General features: G+C 39.8%; 1 protein-coding gene across 2 annotated transcripts in view; it reads left to right on the forward strand.

The window, feature by feature from the left end:
• The window catches only part of TASP1 (taspase 1), a 231,985-nt gene that overhangs the window by 157,038 nt on the left and 52,345 nt on the right, over positions 1-22,602 (forward strand). For both annotated transcript variants that reach the window (XM_075338063.1, XM_075338064.1), the window contains exon 12: positions 14,074-14,184. In XM_075338063.1, the coding sequence (XP_075194178.1) occupies positions 14,074-14,184 (111 nt within the window). The remainder of the gene's footprint in view (positions 1-14,073; positions 14,185-22,602) is intronic.

Here is a 22,602-nt window from a genome sequence, read left to right on the forward strand (position 1 = left end):
TGGGAAAAGCAGAAATCCTGTCTGCACTTTGCTTTTTTTTCTGCAGCGTTTAATTTGCATATTTGTGGTCAAAAACCATGCTGAAAAAGAAGCAGCATGTCAGTTGTTTTTGCCATTTCTGCAGCGTTTCCTTAACATTGGAGTCAATGAGAAATAGCAAAATGCAACCAAAAGCACAATTCCTGCGTTTTTCATGCTTTTTACCTGCTTTTGCACTGCGTTTTTGGATCCAAAAACGCATGCTTTTCTGGCCAAAAATTAATGGGTTCTAATGTTCCTTTACACACACACAATAACCGGAAATTTAAATGTTAAAAAATAATAAACTTCACCTATTTTTCTGTTAAAATGTGCATAACCACTATTTTTTCATAAAAATTGATAATTTCCCATATATTTTTATTAAAAGTTAATTTTATACTTTTTTTCTCTTTTTTTCATTCTTTTTGACTATTTCAACTTTATTTCTCAGTGTCTTGATCTACAAAACGCATCTGCAGAAACGCAGGTGAAAACGCAGGTAAAAAGCGCTGAAACGCACTAAAAACGCGGTAAAAACGCATGCGTTTTTAGCGCTAAAAAATGGTCAAAAGCCATTTGGTCAAAAACCAAGGGAAGGAAAACGTGCAGAATAAACTGCTGGTACTCCGACGCAACGTGCGCACATAGCCTAAAACCAAGGTTCCACTGTAGTGTTTACCAGGGTCATCTGTCTGTTAATTGTGGGGGGGTTTGTCAGTCAGCAGTTTTTCTTGGTTAAGAATAATGTTTCCCTGTGACAGAGTTGAGTGTGATGCTGCCGCTGTTCTTCATCTAACAATCCCAAACAACACAAACTTGGGCTCACACAATTTAGGGTTTGTCAGTAGATATTTAAAAACATTGATCCAAAAAGAGGATATTGGGGGAAGACCATAGCATATGCCGAAAGTCAGCATTCCGAGAATTGGCAACAATGGCACTCTGTACAAGGGGTGCTGCCCATCTTGTGTAGACTAACAGCAGTCAGATAAGTTTCATATATATTATAAAGCCGGATCAGATTATTGTTAATTGCTGGTGAAATCACAAAATGTGAACAAATCACAACCTGTCAGTCCTCTGCTTACAATAAAGAAATTAGTCGTAATGAGAAAAAAATCTGAACTTCAGAATTCTAAATATTTTGTCTACCGCAGCGCTGCAAAAGAATGTAATAAATGGGGATCCACCCCAAAATGTTATCAATAAAAACGTCAGTTCAAAGTATTAAAAACAAGGCCACACCACTTCATTGTAGTACAAATTGAAAGCACTACAGGTCTCAGGAAATGGTCACTCAAGATATTTTTTTTTCTGACAATTAAGAAAACAAAAAAAAAACAAATTTCCTATGGGGCCCGATGTTTTTTCAGGACAGCCAGGGGTCAGCTGATGACCCCTGTGTTTTTTTTTCCTTGAGGATCCTCTTGAGAACACCAGCTCGCAGCATAGGAGATTGTGACTTTTGATATACAGTACAGTGCTGATGCACTGATCTGTATTGCACAAGCAACCGCAACATCAAGTCCCTTTAAGGGGACTAGTAAAACAGTAAAAAAAAAACAAAAACATTAAACATTTGGAAAAAATAAAAAGCAGGGGTTCAAATCACCATTGAAAATAAAACTATAAAAGCAAAATACACTATAGTTCAAAAGTTTGGGGTCACCCAGACAATTTTGTCTTTTCCATGAAAAATCATACTTTTATGTCTCAAATTTGTTGTATAATTAATAGAAAATATAGTCCAGAGATTGACGAGGTTAGAAATAATGATTTTTACTTGACATAATAATTTTCTCCTTCAACCTTTGCTTTTGTCACAGAATGTTCCTTTGCAGCAATTCCAGCTTTGCAGACCTTTACCTCATCAAATTAACAGCTAGAATGGCAATCTGGAGATATTTCACCCCATGCTTCCAGAAGCCTCCCACAAGTTGGATTGACTTGATGGCCACTTTTTACGTACCTTACGGTCAAACAGCTCAATAGGGTTGAGATCTGGTGATTGAGCTGGCCACTCCATTACAGAGAGTATACCAGCTGCCTGCCTCTTCCCTAAATAGTTCATGCTTAATTTTGAGGTGTGCTTTGGGTCATTGTCCTGTTGTAGGATGAAATTGGCTCCAATCAAGCGCTGCCCACATGGTATAGGGTATGGCATGGTGTTGCAAAATGGAGTAATAGCCTTCCTTATTCAAAATCCCTTTTATCTCCCACTTTAACAGCACCAAAGCATCCTCAGACCATCACATTACCTTCATGCTTGACAGATGGCGTTAGGCACTATTCCAGCATCTTTTCACTTGTTCTGCGTCTCACAAATGTGCTTCTGTGTGATCCAAACACCTCAAACTTTGATTTGTCTGTCCATAACACTTTTTTACAATCTTTCTCTGTCCAATGTCTGTGTTTTTTTACCCATATTAATCTTTTTCTTTTATTAGCCAGTCTCAGATATGGCTCTTTCTTTGCCACTCTGCCCTGAAGGCCAGCATCCCTGAGTCGCCTCTTCACTGTAGACATTGACACTCGTGTTTTGCGGGTACTATTTAATGAAGCTGCCAGTTGAGGACCTGTGAGGCATCTATTTCTCAAACTAGAGACGCTAATGTACTTGTCTTGTTGCTCAGTTGTGCAGCAGGGCCTCCCACTTCTCTTTCTACTCTGGTTAGAGCCTGTTTGTGCTCTCCTCTGATGGGAGTAGTACACACCGTTGTAGGAAATCTTCAGTTTCTTGGCAATTTCTCTCATGGAATATCCTTCATTTCTAAGAACAAAAATAGACTGCTGATTTTCACATGAAAGTTCTCTTTTTCTGGCCATTTTCAGAGTTTAATGGAACCAACAAATGTAATGCTGTAGATTCTCAACTAGCTCAAAGGTAGGTCAGTTTTATAGCTTCTCTAATCAGCAAAACTGTTTTCAGCTGTGCTGACATACTTGCACAAGGATTTTCAAGGGATTTCAAAACATCCATTAGCCTTGTAACACAGTTAGCAAACACAATGTACCATTAGAACACAGGAGTGGTGGTTTTTGGAAATGGGCCTCTATACACCTGTAGATATTGCATTCAAAACAAGACGTTTGCAGCTAGAAGTCATTTACCACATTAACAATGTATAGAGTGTATTTCTGTATAATTTACTGTTAGCTTCATTGAAAAAAAATGTGCTTTTCTTTAAAAAATAAGGAAATATCTAAGTGACCCTAAACTTTTGAACTGTAGTTTACATGTGTTTGTTATCACTGGTTTCAGAATTGTCTGATCTCTGAAAACATAAAATAAATTAAAGGGAACCTGTCACATAGAATATGCGTTCTGACTTATCAGCAGACGCATGTGTGCCCTAATTACACCTCCCTACCCATCCCTGTGTTATAAAATTGTGGAATATGAAAGTAATAAAAAACGTTTTATTACCTTCATATTTCCTATGTAAAAAGCAGGGTATATGGTCACAGGGTTGGCGCCTTGCCCCTGCATACTTTACGTGGTATCACGCCCCTGTGGACGTCACCGTCGCTCATTCTATCCTGCGCATGTTTACACTTATTATTGCGGCAGGTTTCTCTTCCAGGTTCCCCTTGTCAGTTTCAGACGCGCACTGCGCACGTGCAGTGTGCGTCTGAAGCCGGCGCATGAACACCCGGAAACAAAGCCTGGCACAATGCACGCAGGATAGAATGAGCGACAGTGAAATCGCTCATGTGACTCCATGATATCACGCCTACAGGGGCATGATACCACGGAAAGTATGCAGGGGCAAGGCGCCGCCCCTGTGACCATATACCCTGCTATTTACATAGGAAATATGAAGGTAATAAAACGTTTTTTATTACTTTCATATTATATAGTTTTTTAAAACAGGGATGGGTAGGAAGGTGTAATTAGGGCACACATCCGTCTGCTGATAGGTCAGAACGCATATTGTAGGTGACAGGTTCCCTTTAATCCGATCAGTATGCATTGTATTTTCATTCAGATTTTTTTTTTAGGTGCACCGGTTGTGAAGTCTGTCCCTATTTAGTCATTTTCAATCCATTAGGATTTCATGTTAAATATTTATAGTATTTTAAAAAAAAGTTAATACACCTCTCACATTTTTGTAAATATTTTACAGTGGAACCTCGGTTTACGAGTAACTTGGTGTGCGAGCATTTTTCTATACAAGCAAAGCTTGCTGTAACTCAGTTTACGAGCATGCTTTGCTGTACGAGCAAATACTCACCGCACACACTTCCATTTCTGTACTGTCATCGTGCTCGGACCCACTCTTGCAGTCCGCACGAACACACGCAAACACACACACATATTATGCTCACCTTACCTTCCGTTCCCTCGCCGGCCTTCTGATTCTTGTAGACCGCAGGTACAGTATGTGAATCCGGTAACCATCGCGACGATGGAGGAACTTCCGCTTTCAGCACTTCTCAAAAGCAGTGCGCTGACCAATCAGAGGCAAGCGGCTCATGCCTTTGACGTCAGCGCACTGGCCAATCAGAGGCTAGCGGCTCCTGCTTATGACGTCTGCTGCTGACACGCTGACTGGGGAAGCTCCGGCAACGGTCGCGATGGTTACTGGATACACATACCTGCGGACTACAAGAACCAGGAGGCCGTCGAGAGAACGAAAGGTAAGGTGAGCATAATATGTGTGTGTGTGTGTGTGTGTTTCTGCGTGTGTGGAATGGCACAATAGGGGACCAGGATGGCACACTGCACAAGTTTTGGAACGAATTGTCTGAGTTTGCATTATTTCCTATGGGAAATCTTGCTTTGCTAGACGAGTAGCTTGGTTTACAAGCACACTCCCAGAACGGATTGTTCTCGTAAACCAAGATTTTACTGTAAATCTTTTCATGGGGTAACATTGAAAATATATAACACTTTGATACAATGTAGTCAATGTACAGCTTGTATAAGTCTGTGTAGGCAAGCAGAGTTTGTTTTTTTTTTTAATGCTGTTTTAGTGCAGTTTATCGTGCAGATTGTTGCCCTAATTTGCATGTCTATACTTATGCCAGCAAAGTCCATGAGAATTCTGAAGTGTTATGCACACGTTGTTTCTTTTTTTTCCTTGCATGTTTTGGGTATAAGAAAGCGCAGCTTGTCAAATGTTGGTGCGCTTTTTTTTTTTTTTTTGCATTTTTCAGCCCTTCCAGCCAATGAATTCCCTAAAACAAAACAGCAAGGCATAAAAACGCATGCGTTTTTTGGTGTTTTCTGCCACAAGGTGCATTTTTTCATGCAGAAACAATCTGCACCTAATCTGCAGTGTGTGCATATACTTTTACAGTGTAAATTTTGTTTGCCTTCCAAATAACTCAACACAAAGCCGTTAACGTCTGGCAACAAAAGTGAGTACACCTGTAAGTGAAAATGGCCAAAATGTGCCCAAAGTGTCAATATTTTGTGTGGCCAATATTATTTCCAAGCACTATTTACCTCTCTTTGGCATGGAGTTCACGAAAGGTTCACTTGGGCCACTGGAATCCTCTTCTATCCTCCATGATGACATCACGGAGCTGGTGGATGTTAGAAACCTTGCACTCCTCCACCTTCTGTTTAAGGATGCCCTACAGATGCACAAACCTACTTGGCCAGTCTAGCACCTTTACCCTGAGTTTCTTTAGCAAGGCAGTGATTGTCTTGGAGGTGTGTTTGGGGTTGTTATCTTGTTTGAGTACGTGAGTAATGCAATATGGTACAGTACATGTTCATATTCATGTTTTCCTCAAACTGTAGCTCTCCACAGCCGGCAGCACTCGTTCAGCCCCAAACCATGACAGTCCCACCACCATGCTTGTCTTTAGGTGACACACACTTGTCTTTGTACTCCATACCTGGTTGCTGCCATACACTGTTGACACCATTTGAACCAAATAAGTTTATCTTAGTCTCATCAGTCCCCACCCCTTTAACCTCTGCAGCGATGCTGGCAGCATACATCTATTTTGAAAAGGAAACTTCTCAATATGATTTTGGGCACGTACAGTTAACTTCTTTGGTCGACCATGGTGAGGCCTGTTCTGAGTCTTAACTTATCTGATTAAACTGCTGTATAGTCGTGGCCACTGAGCTGCAGCTCAATGTTATGATGGTGGCAATCTTCTTCTAACCTAAAACATCTTTATGTAGAGCAACAATTCTTTTTTTCAGATCCTCAGAGAATTCTTTGCCATGAGGTGCCATACTGAACTTCCAGTGAGCAGTATAAGAGAGTGTGTGAGCGATAACACCAAATTTAAGACACCGGCTCCCAAGTCACACCTGAGACTTTGTAACACTAATGAATTGCATATCACCGGGGAGGAAAAATGGCTACTTGAGCACAATTCAGCCATTTTCACTTAGGGATGTACTAACTTTTGTTGACAGCTATTTAGACATTAATGGCTGTGTGTTGTGTTATTTAGAGGACACATCAAATTTGCACTGTTATGCAAGCTGCGCACTGACTATTGTACATTGTATCAAAGTATCGTGTCTTCAGTGTTGTCCCATGAAAAGATATAATAAAATATTTTTTTTTCTAAATCTGATGGGTGTATTCACTTTGGCAATATACTGTATGTTGGAAAACTTGACCTGAAACTTGCTGACTAAGATATTTCTGCCGTATTTATACTCTCGATCAATAGTGGGCGCTGTTGGGGAATCCAGGGCTAGATTGTGTAGCACAACCTGAATCAGGAGTAAGCAAGGCCCAGTATGGAGTTGATGTCAAGTTTCCAAAGTCTTCGGCATATGGCTCCCAGAAATAAGGCTGGATTTCATTTCTTTCGTTCATCAGAAGTTTCTTTCATGTTCCGTAATTGAAAACGTGTGTGTTCCAGTGTACAGCCTTGGATGTGTATGCCCTCTGGCATTCCTGTTTCTAATTTCCTGAGTTGAAAGCAGAGTCCTTCAAAAGAAGGAGCATTACAATAATTTCTCCACGACATGCTGCAAGTAGACCTTGCTCCACGAGAGGAGTTTTCTGTTCTGGAGCCACTTCCCAACCATCACTTTGGTTATTCATATGGTTGAAGCCCGTTGGTACTTCTAGTGTCTGGCAGGACCATCTTGCGTGTTTTCCGTTGTCATCTTTAAAATGAATAGTGGAGCATTCTTTCTTTTGTTGTGGCTCTTTTAGGCTCAACCTAATTCAGTGGTGGTTGAAATGTTATGCTTCAGGATTCCTATAATGTGGTTTTAACTATTTCTGACATTACTAGATTGGGAGGCCATATATGCAGGGGCCTAATGTAAATAGGCCAGAGATTTGCAGCAATAGTTATAGATCAGACTGTCTGATTTAGACATTAAATTACAATGTAGTGGAGTTTAGGGTGGGGGGGGTTTACCTCTTATATTCACTTTAGCGCCACCCATAGCTTGTGATTTGTGGCTTTTCAATCATTGTTCAAACATGCTATTGTAAAATTTACCATTTTCTGAGCATTTTTCAACTCCTCTTATTTTTGGAATATCTAAAGTATAATGCGTTACGGTTGTAGAAAATGACATGTTCTACACTTTTTTTTTTTTCTCATGCATCATGATCATTTACTCTGCTCCACTCCGTAACTGTTTTATTTTTTATTTTTAAATTTACATTTTTCACAATTGGAGACCTGTGGTGATCAAATAAATAAATGTATAGTGGGGGCATCCATAAAGACATCAGTGTACTGGGTGCTGTAGGATCTGTGCAAACAGTTGTTACAGTAGATGCACATTAACAAGTCAAAGCCTTAAATGGGTTGTCCATTTGGAAAAAAAAAAATGAATGTGCTTTGTTATAAAATATACAGTGATATATTTGATGTCAGTATGGAGTTTCATTTCCTGGTCCTCACTGTTCTCTTCAAATTTCTGCTTGAACGAGCGGAACGGTGGCTCAGTGGTTAGCACTTCAGTCTTGCAGTGCTGGGTCCTGGGTTCAAATCCCACCAAGGACAATATCTGCAAGGAGTTTGTATGTTCTCCTCATGTTTGCGTGGGTTTCCTCGAGGATCTCTGGTTTCCTCCCACACTTCAAAAACATACAGATAGGGAATTTAGATTGTGAGCCCTGATGGGGATATTGTTGCCAATGTATGTAAAGCGCTGTGGAATTAATAGCGCTATACAAATGACTAAATATTATTATTATATCGTGTTTGTCAGGATGTGACCTGTGCTGGTTGTCATCTCCTTTTAATAGCTAAACCCGGCTCATTTTCTGTTTATAGGTAGGGCGTGACGGAGAAGGGTGCTGGCTTGGTTACTAAAATGAGTAGTCAGCCAACTTGTTTTGCACAAAGCTCTGGTAATGTGATGACCAGAAAAACCTTATCCCTTTGGTCCACAACCTGTGGTCAGACAACCACATGTGGCTCATGGGTGGCCCATAATGTGTGACTTGCGGCTGTCTGACAGTTAGGTACATTTTCACCATGTCTCGCAAACCGCTATGAAGAACAGATCTCCAGATGCTGACATTGGTGAGTAGCCTACACAGAAGAACAGATGTGAATAGCGGTAGGAACCCTTGGAATTTGGTATACTGTCTCCTGGTGATTTATGTGGAAAAGCTTTGGCTGTCATTATACTGGTAATGGGGCTCTGGGCGTCGCTAAATTTCGTTAATTTGGCTCGCGACCCACTCTCAAGGTCAGAAAGTTTGGGAATCACTGCCTTTTCATATGTTGGCAATGATCAAAAGAGGACCTGACAGGACCCGAGACCAGAGGTTTGTAGCCAAAAAATGGGGCATTTTTCAGATGTCAAGTATTTTAGTAGATGGCATGACTCACTAACATACAATTTTATTTATTTTTTTTAAAAGGTTAAAACATTTTGATGATAACTCATCATCTATGTGATAGGGAATATCACTTGGGATCTGACTGCTGGGACCCCTAGCAATCCTAAGAATGTTGCTTTTCCAAGCGTTATCTCAATACTGCTGCTATCAAGCATGCACAATTCATCTGTAATGTTTTAGGAGACTGATGGATATTGCCATCAGTCTGAAGGTAGAATAAGACAATATGGATATACTGTATATATGTGTACAAATAAAAAATTCTAATTTAATTAAAAACAAATAAAAATTGTCTGTGCTATTTGGGAGTTTGTTCACTCTCTGGCTACACGCTCCATTTACACGCTCCATTCATTTGAGCATAGAGCGGAGAAGTGTACCTGAATTATTGTTTCCCCTTTTAACTTTTTTTTTTTTTTGCCAAGAGAATAATTTGTATGTCCTCAATGTGCAATTGCAAAGTATTTGTTACAGCTATCTTATTTTTTATCGAAGTTAAACTTTAGGTGTGTGTGTATTTGTGCCATATTATGGTTGAGCAAGTATCGAAATATTTCTGTTTGCGATATTCGTATCGAGTACAATGCAAGTCAATGGGAAATGCGAGTAATTTTCTGCTGGAATCCAGCAGAAAATTACTTGCATTTCCAAATCAGCGAAAAATACTCACATATCCCATTGAATTGCATTCGCTCTTTAGAACGAATACGCGAGTAGTACACAGAACTCGTTAAGAGTATCGCGAACAAGAATATTTCGATACTTGCTCAACTCTAGTTATATACCAAGCATTTATCTTTATTTATTCAGCTGTCATCAGTTTCTTGCTGCCTGAGTCACATCAATATTAAATCCTACCTGGGTCTCTGAATACGGAGAGCTGCTCTTATCTGTGGGCTACTACATTTTAGAAAAAACGTAGAGATAGAACATCACTGTTGTACCACAGTTCTTGTTAGTTTCCCCAAAATTCCATTGCCTTTCACTTTGTAAACTTTATTTTTTTATTTTTCTAAAAAGAACCACCTATACACCTATGTATAACCTTTGTAAAAAGTTAGATACATTAAAGGGCACTTTTCTAGTCTATAATATGCCTCAGATGGTTTGCGTGCATACTTCAGTTTTGAAGACTAAGCTACTTCTATAAAAGATACCACTCAAGATAGTTTAAAATAGAAAATGAAGTCTAGTGTGTGCCAAATCAGAAATATGATGCCATTATTGTAACAAGTTTGTGAAACGTTTTTGTTTCTAAGTATTTCACAATAATCTGTAAGACTATTAAAAAGTGATGGCATTTTGGAATGACCGCAATTCAGTCACAAAGTGACAGTGCATTTAAAGTTATACAGCGGAGTAGACAATCGCTGAGGAGCACAGCATGCCTAAAAGTCACCACTTCTTTACTGACTCAAAAACTGTACAGATCCAAATTTTTTTGGTATTGTACTCCGCTCAAAATATCTGCCCCAAGAGCTCCATGGTATGGGGCTCTATGGCCATCCCGACGCATGCATGACTTGTGCCGCCTGTAAAAATTGGTGGAGGAGGGGTAATGCTACGTGATTTGTTTTTCAAGTGCGTTCTATGCCCCTTCGTTCCTCTGAAGGGAAACCTTAATGCTTCAGCATAACAAGTTTTGCACAATTGTGTGATTCTAACTTTGTGGTGACATTTTGAGGAAGGCCCTGTTTATTTACAACAAAATTGTATCTCAGTGCACAAAGCAAGGTCCATGAAGAAATGTTTTGTGAGGGTTTGGTGTAGAAGAACTTGAAAAGACCACACAGATCACCCAACAATAACCTCATCAATCAACCACCATTGGGATGAACTAAAATGGAGATTGTGAGACAGGCCTTCTCCAAGAACATCAGAGTCTGAACTTACAAATGCTCTTCTGAATGACTGGTCAAAAACTCCCATAGACACCTCCAAAGCCTCGTAGAAATCCTTTCTAGAAGAGTGGAAGATGTTCTAGCTGTAAAGGGGAGATCAATATTCATATCTATGGATTTTGATTGGGATGTCATAAACTTGTGTAAATATCACCATACATATATCCATATAGTATAAATATCTGAGAATTTCTTAGAGGTTGTCCACTAATTGGACAACCCCTACTCATTCCCCTTGTTTGCCCCGTAAAAATAAATAAGCCTATATTTACCTCCGCTGTGGCCGTGGTTCCAGCTACGTCTAAAGCCGCATTTATGGGGCCCATGTGACATTGTTATGACACACAGGACCCGCGACTAATCAGCACCCAGCCTTTGTCTCCCCACCGTCAGACATTTAAGCAGGATGTGCGTGCGCTGACTTCCTGGTCAAATGTCCAAAGGCAAGGAGACGCCAGGCGTGGATTTGTTGGTGGCCCTGCATGTCATAACAATGTCACGTGGGCCCCGGGAACGTGACTTCAGACATCGCTGGGACCGTGGTCACATTGGAGGTGAGTATAGGGTTATTTATTTTTATACGGGGGGCAAACAAGGGGAATGAGTACAGGTTGCCAAAGTAGTGGACAACCCCTTTAACACTGTGGAGTTTGCTTTTTTTCACTGTAGGTCAGCTTTACCATCCACATGTCTCTTAAAGAAGGTTTGCATAGTTTTGCGAAGAGGTATTCCAGCTATGAGAACTAGAGGATCTGTTATTTTAAATACTTTTACCTTTTCTTTTTTGTTCTTGTCAGAAGAGTTGTATTACTAGACATTATGAAAATTACTTTATAAATTGTGTGTTTGAAGCAACTGTATCTGTCCTAAATCAGGATATTTAGCAGGTATCTCATGCAAGACCACTCGTGTGTGTGGTGCACTGGTTTTGTTTACTCACTGTATAATTGATTTGTTCCATATTTAGCTGTTATGCATCTTGTACATGTATATCATCATTTGTATCTTGGATTTCAAACTACTGATAATATCTTTTGATAGAGCTCCTGTATTTGGCAGCACATACCTTAATTGTTTCCTTCTATAGATACAAGAACAGTGGAAACAGGAAATTTAATAAGTATATAATATAGTTATATATAACGATATCTTTAAATGCTACATTAAAAAGAGTAGGGGCAGTTGCATTGTCTGGATTGAATATGAACCTTTATGCAGAATACGACGATTTTTTATTTTTTTGTATTGAGTTTGGGCATCAAAGTGTGATACATATGGAATATTCTCTGTCATCTCTGCTAAGAATGCAACTATGGTAAAACATTCATACCAATGTCTCAATAACTTGTCATGTGGCCTTGAGCATTAATTACAGCTTGACAGCGATGTCTCAAGCTGTTTACAAGTGGAGTTATTGTCTGCTGACACTTGGCATCCCACTCTTAGAGGCGGCACTCAGATCACTGAAGTTCTGGGATACAGAGTTACCTCTACTGGAAACTCAGCCGAATTCTGTAGAAATCCTATGGGATCAGGTCAGGAGAAAGTGCAGGCCACTTTGAGGTTCCTCAGTCTCCCTTGCCTAATGATGTGACCTTGATGAGCTGGAGCATTGTTGTCCACAAATAAGAAATGAGGCCTCTGTTTTTCATGCAGAGACACAATGGCTGGATTAAGGATGTTATTCCAGTAATAGGGGCTGTCACTGTACCATTCACAAAGTGTAGTGCAGTCCTGTATTGTCTAGACAAACCTGCCCACCCTGTAACACCACCACCACCAATGGCTCATCTGGTGACAACCGTTGCGCATGCATAGCGCTCTTCTTGTCATCTCCAACATCGCTGGCTGCCATCATTTCTGCTTAGCGTGAATCGACTTTCATTAATGCACAGGACTGAAACCCACTGATCACTTGTCCATCTTAGGCTGCTTTCACACTACGTTTTTTTAACATGCGTCATGAACTTTTTTTGCTGTAAAAGTAGATCCTGTTTTTACAAAGAAAAACGCATGCAAACGCATGTGTTATTTTGCAGGATCCTGTCACTTTAAGTTTATGGGCGGGCATTGAAGTCATGTGATCGGGAGTGAGGGGAACTGAACGTGATAGACTGGGAGCCAGCATCTAACAGCTGCGGACCCTGGTAACCAAGGTAAACATTGGGTAACTAAGCGAAGTGCTTTGCTTGGATACCCGATATTTAACTTGGTTACGAGCGTCCGCAGCTGCTAGGAGCCGGGCTGCCTGCTCCCTGCACACGTAACCAAGGTAAACATCGGGTAACTAAATGAAGCACTTTGCTTGGTTACCCGATATTTACCTTGGTTACGAGCGTCCACCGCTCTCAGGCAGGGGAGAGAGAGAGGAGAGAGAGGGGGGGGGAGAGAGAGAGAGGGACGGGGAGGTAGGGAGGGGGAGAGAGGGAGGGTGAGAGACTGATCACGCCAGGCTGGTTTCTGGGCATGCTCAGTAGAGCAAGCAGGATCCTGTCTATCAGCATGCCAGCGTTCACATGCGTTTGCATGCAGTATAGTCAGGATCCAGTGAAAAACAGTATTTGGACGCAGCTCAAAAACGCTACAAGTAGCGTTTTTGAAAAAAGTTAAAAAACTGTAAGTCACTGGATCCTCACTATAACGCACGCAAACGCATGTGAACGCATGTTGACGCAAGTCCATTGCAAATGCATTGAAATGAAAACGCATTTGCACTGGATCCGTTTTTTCGTTAAAAAAAAGTTCATGACGCATGTTAAAAAAAACGTAATGTGAAAGCCATCTTAGATGCTCCCTGGTCCATGCAGACGATGATGCCTGTGCCTGGTGGTGGGGTCAGGTACCCTTGTAGGTCGTCTAGCACACAGACCACGCTAATATAAATAATTTCAAATGGCCTGATGCAACCCTTCGGTGCCTCTCATCTCCATTAAATATGCCCTGGAGTTGTGTGGTATTAATTATCCAGTTCCGAAGTGCATTGTTCACAATGAAGCGGTCATCTGAGTGGGATGTGGCCAAAAGACCCTCTCCGCCCCCCCCTTCTATGCCTTTCTGTGACTGCTTCAGTCTCTCTGTGTCTCTGTTGCAACCTACTGATGAAATAGTTTGACACTCTATGCTCAGTGGCCACTTCTGTGTGAGAACGTCCTGCTTGAAGCCTCACAATGGCAAGGTACTGTTGTTCAATTATTAGGGGTCATCTTGGTCTCATGATGTCAACAGCATGATGAGGAGGACTGTTTAAATACCAATTGTTATTGAACCCCTGAAATGTATTGGGCGATTCATGAATCAAACACCTCACGTGAATTATGCCATTAAGCTCCTTAATTAATCTTTCTGTTTTGCAGGTTGTGGAGAGCATCTTGTAAGAACTATATTGGCCAGGGAATGTTCTATTGCATTACAAGCTGAAGATGCACACCAAGCTTTGCTAGAGTCTATGCAAAATAAATTTATTGGTAAGACCAATATAAAATGTGTACAAGTTATGTCTTTGTGTAAATTGTAAAGAAAACAGGAATGCCATAATTTAGAAATCTTCTAGACATAGTTTATTCACAACAGAACATAGAACACAGATCAGAAGGTGAACGTTAGACATCTTTCCATTTTTATTTGCAAATTAACTCATTATTAACGCATGTAGAAATTTATGGCAGCAACACATCTAAAAACAAAAACAACAACAAAAAAGTGGGGCAAGGTTAGCAAATATTTGTAAAAGTAATTGATAGCAATGAAAAATAGCTGGAAGGTCTATTTTCAACAGCTGGAAGGTCAACCGCTGGAGGTTTCAACTAAATCACTTGACTGTATAAATACTGCATGTAAGAGAGGCAGAGTCTCTTAGCAGAAAAGATGGTCAGACGTTCACCAATCTGTGAAAAACTGCATCTAAAAATAGTGAAACAATTTGCAATTTTCCATTGAGGAAAGTTTTTCTCAAAGACATTGAATATGTCACAACATACATTGCATAATATCAAACGAATCAGAGATTGTGGAGAAATCTATGTGCACAATGGACATGGCCAACTTGTCAATATTGGATGCTTGTGACCTATGGGCCCTCAGGCAACATTGCATTAAAAACAAACATGATTCGGTCGTGCAAGTCACTGCATGGGCTCAGGAATACTTCCAGAACATATTGTCTGTCAACACGCTCACTGTTCAATCCACAAATGCAAGTTAAAGCTCTATCATTTGAAAAAGAATCTATGTATTAACACAATTTAGAAATGCTGCCATCTTTCCTTGGCCAAAGCTCATTTAGAATGTACTGAGGTAAAATGGAAAACTGATCTGTCGTTGGATGAATCAAAATGTGAAACTCTTGAGGAAAGGGACCATCCAGTTTATCAGCACACAGTTCCTGCATCTTGCATCTCTGAAAATAGAGGGCTGCATTAGTGCTTATGGCATTGGCAGCTTACACATCTTGAAAGTCACTATCTATGAGGAGCATTATATACAGGATTTAGAAGAACATATGCTTTCATCCAAACAACATCTATTTCAGTGAAGGCCTTGCATATTTAAGCAAGACAATCCTAAAACACTTACTGCACCCATCAAAATATCATGGCTTCACCGAAGAAGAGTGGGGCTGATGAATTGGCCGCCTGCAGTCCAGACCTTTTACCAATAGAAAACATTTGGCAACTTATGAAATGAAAAATCTGGCAAAGACCCAGGACTGTTGAACAGCTAGAATCCTACATCAGACAAGAAGAGCCAATGAAAAGAATCCAGAGCTGCACCACCGGTGAACCTCTGATATACAGCCCTAAATTAAAGAAAGTCTACCATTGCAGTTGACTACTACGGTCATGCATACTCTAAAAAAAAAATATCAATATAACTAGGCAATTTACAAGAAATAAATGAGAGGGGCTTACCGGCATTAAAATTCTTACTTTATTGAAGTCTCATAAAAACATTAAAATAGTTGGCAGGTATACAGTTGGATGCAGGGAACGTCTGGACAAAGGCCGATGTGTGCATCCCAGCGTTTCTATAGGTCTTGTAGAAGCACTGGGAGGCTCAAAATGGCTGTTGTCCAGATGTTCCCTGTGTCCTACCGTATACCTGTTGTCTGTTTTCATGTTGTTATGAGACTTCAATAAAGGAAGAGTTTTAATGCCGGTAAGTGCCCCCTCATTCTTTCTTGTGGACTGCTCAGACAAGAATCGGACAACTTTCCTCTCCAAAACTTCCAGCGTATTGTCTCCTCACTTCCAGAAGTTTATGGACTTTTGTAAGAGAAGAGGGAAAATAGTAGACATGGCCAGGGCCCAACTTTTTTGGAATGTGTTGTTGCCATCAATCACTAAAATAGTTGTTTTGGGTTTTTTTTCAAATTAAATGGAAAAATATATAACATTAACCTTCTAATATGTGTTATACTTTTAATTGTGAATAAAATATGTCCATACAAGCTTTCTAAATCATTGGATCCAACTTTATTGCATTTGGAGTTGTACATGAAATGTTTATTTTAGACATCCATGTTTTATAGAAGTGAATCTGAATATAAATTCAGGTCTCCATTTATGTCTTAGCTATTTGTATAATTTTTATTAAACGTCCCATCTTAGTAAGTTATTACCTATTCACAGTGCAGATTATTTGGTGATCGCTTTAGAATTCACAGCAAGAACCCCCAGCAGTCCCAAGCTTGGACCTGTGAAGTGTCCAGCTTGGAACGATAGCTGTGAGTGTGTATGACCACTCACTCCATTTACTGTATAGGGAAGTGTCGGAGAAAGCCAAAGGCTGTATTCAGCTGTCTTCTGAAATCTCATAGACGATAAAAAGAACAGTGCCTGTGATCACCCCCAGACATTAGTGATTCTATGGATGGGTGATAAATACTAACTTGTGACTTCTTCCTTAACAGTAATGTGCACTATGATTTCGTATTGTCTAGGCCCATAAGGCCCACTAACAGTGCATGTTTTCATGGTTTCCTTAGTATTGCACAGGTGTTGGAATCATCACCTGTGCAATACTAAGGAAATCCTGAAAACCTGCACTGTTGGTGGGCCCTGAGTATTGAAGTTGAGGAACACTGATCTAGAGAATCATTTTCATAGGCACCCTGAAAGTTTATTCACACATCCATAGATAGAAATGGTAACATTCTTGCTTCTTGCCACGACCACCAGTCCAGATATACATTTACATTGCTGTTAGTGAACTTGGTTGTATTTGAAAAATATTTTTGCAGTCAACTCCTTATTGAGAAGTTTATGACTGGGAGGGGGGAAGCTGGTAAAGCTGTTCAGCACTGGCCTACCTCTTACCACAGCCCCCATAACATTTGCCAGGACTGCCTCTTAGGTTAAGCAAGCCACCACTACAAAGTAAATTGCTCTTAAGAAAACTGTAAAAGTCCTTGGGGTTAAAGGGTTTTGTTCACGACTAACATATGGCTGACCTATCCAGTTATCAATATCCGATCAGTGGAAATGAGGTTTGGTGCCATCAGGGGTGGACACTAAACATTGTACTGAGCCGAGCTGTTCCAGCTGTGACCACCGCTGGTGGGGATGCCAGTTATCAGCTCTCTACCAGTCTAATATGGATCTATGCTCTGGATAGATTATAAATGTTAGTCCGTGACAGCCCCTTTAAATTGGGGACGATTAAAAACTGCAAGATTTACTAGGCAAAATGCGCCAAAATGCTGGTGGGAATTTTGACATAAAAGTGGCTATTGGACTTCTGCCTCATGAGGAATAACCACATTGTTGCTCAGGCGGCAATACAGTACCAAGGCTTTTCCTGCACTGAATAAGTAGCATGTTATATATTTCTGTGGTGGCACCAAAGTTCTGCTCTAAAATGTCTGTGTCAAAGCTGAATTGAGTCTGAAGGGCCATTTAGACCGGCAATAATCCACAAACGAGGGTTCATAACCTCATCAGCCGGTCTGAGCATGCAAAAGTCTTATACATGGGCTAATTGCACACTGTATGGGAATAAACCATGATATAAATGACCACAACACTGCGTACGAGCACCGATTTAAGTGAGAAATTGGGCTATATAGGACTTTATAGTGATAGAAACCAATGCACAATTTACTGACAAAGCAAAAAATATATACGGTATATAGAAACTCGTCCTACTGCAGGTTTTCATTTAAGGTGCGCTTGTAAACCTCAAAACTTTACCCACATTTTACATCCGTCATATAAATAAATGTGACTTATGAAGTGAGGTATTTGGGAATATATTCTGAAGAGCTGCTTTTTTCACATGTGCCTGCCAGATAAAAAAGAAATTCTTCCAGCTTGCGAAGAAATTTGTTTATAGCTTAGCTCTGGATAATGTCCTTTGCATAAAGGGTAATTTTATCTATACAAAAATAGCAAAAGAAGCATTTGATGTGTCATGCATAAATCTGACTAGTGAAGTGGTTTCCAGTTACCCCAATTCTCCCCCTGAGGACTAAGAAGGATAAAACAAGTGCACTTGGTTTGTGAAAGAAATCAAAATTGACTTGGACGGTTCTTGCTGACAGTGAGCAGATGCCGCTATTTACCATCCAAACTAAGATTTACATAAGTGTATTTAAAGAGATAATTAAACCGGCCTTATGGCTTTTGTACAAGTTACACATCGTGTGCAGTTCTGTAGGGGGGAAAAAAAAATACAAGCCTGCATTTCCAATTTTTGGCAAAATGAAACGCCATCATATATATTACATTTGTACTCAAATTATGCTGACACCTTAATAGTCGGGGCATATGGTGATAATTACTCGTAATGCGTGGTACCTGCTCTTCTCTGCATGCTACCCTTCCAAAGAAATGTTTATCTTCCAAGAAAATAAGTGTGCCCTCACATGGTGTGTGGGTCTGTTGGCCAAAGTTAGAGAATTCCTTAGGACAACAAGGCAGAATAATCAAAACAGGGAAAATCCTAAAAGTTTCAGATAGCAACCAATTTAGAATGGAATCTGTTTTTCTACTTTTCCCAAGTTCCTGTTTTGATAAATTTCCTTCTTTTTTCATAAGTGATCTGTACTTACTCTTTTTAAATTTTTATTTGTGCCAGTTTTGTTAAATCTCCCCAAAACATTCTAAAGAAACATAATACTTCATTACAAAATGGAAAATTTAGGGTTTTGTTGCACTTTTTGGCTTGGCTCAGATATGTAGTTTAGGAAACTCAATTTGGAAACTTGAGCCCCCTATTAATTGACTGGTGTTATAATGAGGGACATTCAGGAATAAGATGTATTAAATTCATTAAGTGACGCACACCAATGAATGGTGCAAATCATCAGTGGCCTCTGCAGAAATGCTGCTCCAGTCATGGACTGGAGTAACATTTCTTGGGTAAGAAACGTTACCACTATGGATGAATTTAATGGCTGGGTGTGGCTACGAGCCGGTTCAACCCATTCTGAGGCAGTTGCCCCAAACTGGTGGGTACACTGAAAAGGACGCAAAATTTTGTGTTGAATCTGTTTTTATTGAACGTCAAGTTTAAGGCTGGGGCCACACGAGCTTATGGCATCCGATGCGAGTGCATCAGATGCGACTCTCTGCTCCCGCTGTGCTGCGAGTGTAAGCCGAGTGTCATGCCACTGTGATCTTGCGGTCGGATCACAGCTGCGGAGGACAAGACGGGTACTGCGGAGGAGAAGGAAGGATTTATCTCCCTTTCTCCATTGCCAGCTGATGTGATTATCGCATTGCACTCTGCTGTCATATGAGTGCAATGCAATGTTTCACTTGCACCCATAGACTTGTATGGGTGCGAGTGAAAACGGATCAGATTCCTCCCGCAGCATGCTGCAACTGTTTTCTTGGTCCGATTAGGGCTGAAAAAAAAATAATCGCAGATGGGAACGGCTCCATAGAATAACATGGGTCCGGATAGAATGCGATTTTTTTTTTGTTTTTATATATATATATATATATATATATATATATATATATATATATATATACATATACATAATATATATATATACATATATATATATATATATATATATATATATATATATATATATATATATATCCCATTCTACTTGTACATTTTTACTTGACGTGCATCCTAGCCCTAACAGACAATGATGCAGCAAAAAAAATAAATATAAAACACACGTATTGCATTATGAATAATTGGTGGTACAAGACCATCATCCAATATAAAACTAAATGTTTAACAAGGAAGTGGCATGCAGAAATGACCAGTATTTGGATTTTCAATCATAAACAGAAGTGTTAATTTCAATATGCTTTTATGTAAAAAAAACCAGAGGAACAATTAAGAAGGTATTGTCTAGAAAAGTGGGAGGGGGGAAGGGAAAGACGCAGTAAGAAAATACAAATCTCCCAATATACAGCAAATGGCACCAACCCAGGTTCGGCCCAGAGAACCACACAACGATTTTGAACTTAAAGAGACCTGCTCCACCTATAGATTTGGGATAAGTTAATGTTCATATGCAAATTCTGGGTCTAGATCTACCCCACACAAACCTAACCAAAGCAGAACATATCTTACAGACAAGGCTGTAAGGTAGAGAAATGGGAATGGTTTGAAAAATTATATAGGAAGCGAGGTAAGATATCCATTTTGATAGCGTTTATCCTTCTGAACAAAGATAATTTCAATTTACTGTAGACCACAAGGTCTTTGAGTTCAATCTAAAAGAGATTGATAATTAAGAAGAAAAAGTTTAAAATAATCAGACTGGACACTCCCAAATATGGTATTGCTTCTGACTGCAATCTGAACAGAAATTTCTCCATCACATAGTTGACTTCTTCCTGCAGTAGTGATATATTCAAGGCATCAGATTTTAGTAGTTTACGTTGAAATCACTTAGAAAACCAAATTTTTCAAACTCCTTCATTAAAAAGGGTAGGGACTTTCGAGATTGAGAGAGATATAATATCATCCGCAAAAGATGCTGATTTGTAAATTACAGAACCTATTTTATACCTGTGTATTAGGGTGGGGTTTTTTTTGCATTCTATTTCAAATAAAGGATTTTTTTGGTGTTTGTGTTTTTCTTTTCACTTACAGAGTAGCAATGGGGGGGTCTCATAAATGCCTCCCATTACTAATCTAGGGCTTAGTGGCAGCTGCGAGCGGTCATTAACCTCTTGATTGCCACCGCACCAGAGCAATTGGGATGAGCAGGTTAAAGTGCTGGGTTTGTTGTATCTAATGGATGCGAAAATTCTGGGCGTATGCAGAGGGCTTGGAGGGCCCAATAACAATGGATCTCCCCAGCCTGAGAATACCAGCCCTCAGCTGTCAGCTTAATCATGGCTGGGTATCAAAATTGAAGGGGGAAATGCATGTCGGTTTTTTAAATTATTTAAATGATTTAAAAAAAAGCCACATGGGTTCCCTCTAATTTTGATACACAGATAGGATTAGCACACCTCTTGGGGCTGCAGCCTGTAGCCATATGCTTTATCTGTGCTTAATATCATAATATGGGGGGACCCTATGGCAATTTTTATTATTTATTTTACACCACTGTAAGGGATTCACATGGTATTTGTGATTCCAAGCAGTCAGACACTCTGTCACACAGGTTGGGGGTGAGGTCTGACTGTAACCAATCACAAAATAGAAGAATTGCAGGCACTCCCTAATCTTTTATAGTCTGAACTGGTGCAAACTGAACATAGCATACAGTATCAAAAACAATAACAGACACCGGGACTGCTCGCGGGTGGGGGAAGAAGTGAATATGTATAAGGTTAATGAGTGGCCCCAGTAATAGTTTTACAGCCACAAGAGAGACTCTGTAAGTATAACACACGTTCTTTATTCCTATTTTCTTTGGTTTTTTTTTTTAGTTTTTAAATTTCCTTGGTGGCCGGTTCTGGATAGTTACCCTGAGTTCCCTGAGAACTCCGGGCCCGGGGTTGGTGCACGGATACTACGTATCCCGCGTGGGTCTGGACTTCTACAGTCCGGATTCGCCCATCACTATTGTCACTATCACTATCTCACATTATGTCCAATAACACCTCCTTCATTAAACTCCCAATGAACCCAAATGAAGGCCTTTTCTGCATTAACAGTAATAATAGACCAAGGGTTGTGGACTTATATTTAGCTTTAGAAGTGTCAACATTGTCTCTTGGCCTTTAACGAATCATAAATGATTTGCATTGATAGGGGAAGGCAGCAAAAAAGCTATTCTGTCTGCAGATATCTTTGATAATAATTTAATGTCAACATTTAACAAGGCATTGGAACAATAATTAACTGTGACTGAAAGATCCTTTCTTGATTTAGGGAGAATTCTAATGTAAAGGTTTTAGCCATTACTGTAGTTAATTGGGCTCTAAAAAATGTATCAAATACCAGTGTGAATCCATCTGTTCTAGAGCATGTACCGGAGAGTATTTATTGACTTGCAATATTGATTTCCTCCTCTGAGATAAACTGACGAGCAAAAGGGTAACAATGTTTTGAACTTCTGACTTTCATTTTCCATATCTCATCTTGCACAACAGTTTCAAATGTTAGTCTATAAAATGATGGTAGTCTGTTATATTGTCTGTCTGTCTCATACATAAATTTGACTTGCAACTATATAGCATATGATATATATTAGTTCTGCAGATTCTTGTCATGCACTGCATTGCTACTGTTTTGCTCCTAAAAATCAAAATTTAAATTTTTATTATTTTGTTAGTACGGTGTTTTATAAATCCTCTTTTGGCGTTCAACCTTGCCTGAGTCCTTCTTGGCATGCTCTCAATAAGATGCATAAATATTCCTACCGAAATCTAATCCCAGGTCTCCTACATATTTCCAATGTTGGTACATACTGATCGACTCCCTTGGGTATGTATACAGCTTTTTCTTCATCTCTACCC

This window comes from Anomaloglossus baeobatrachus, chromosome 3 (assembly GCF_048569485.1).
Source record: "Anomaloglossus baeobatrachus isolate aAnoBae1 chromosome 3, aAnoBae1.hap1, whole genome shotgun sequence".
In the NCBI taxonomy this organism is placed as follows: Eukaryota; Metazoa; Chordata; class Amphibia; order Anura; family Aromobatidae; genus Anomaloglossus; species Anomaloglossus baeobatrachus.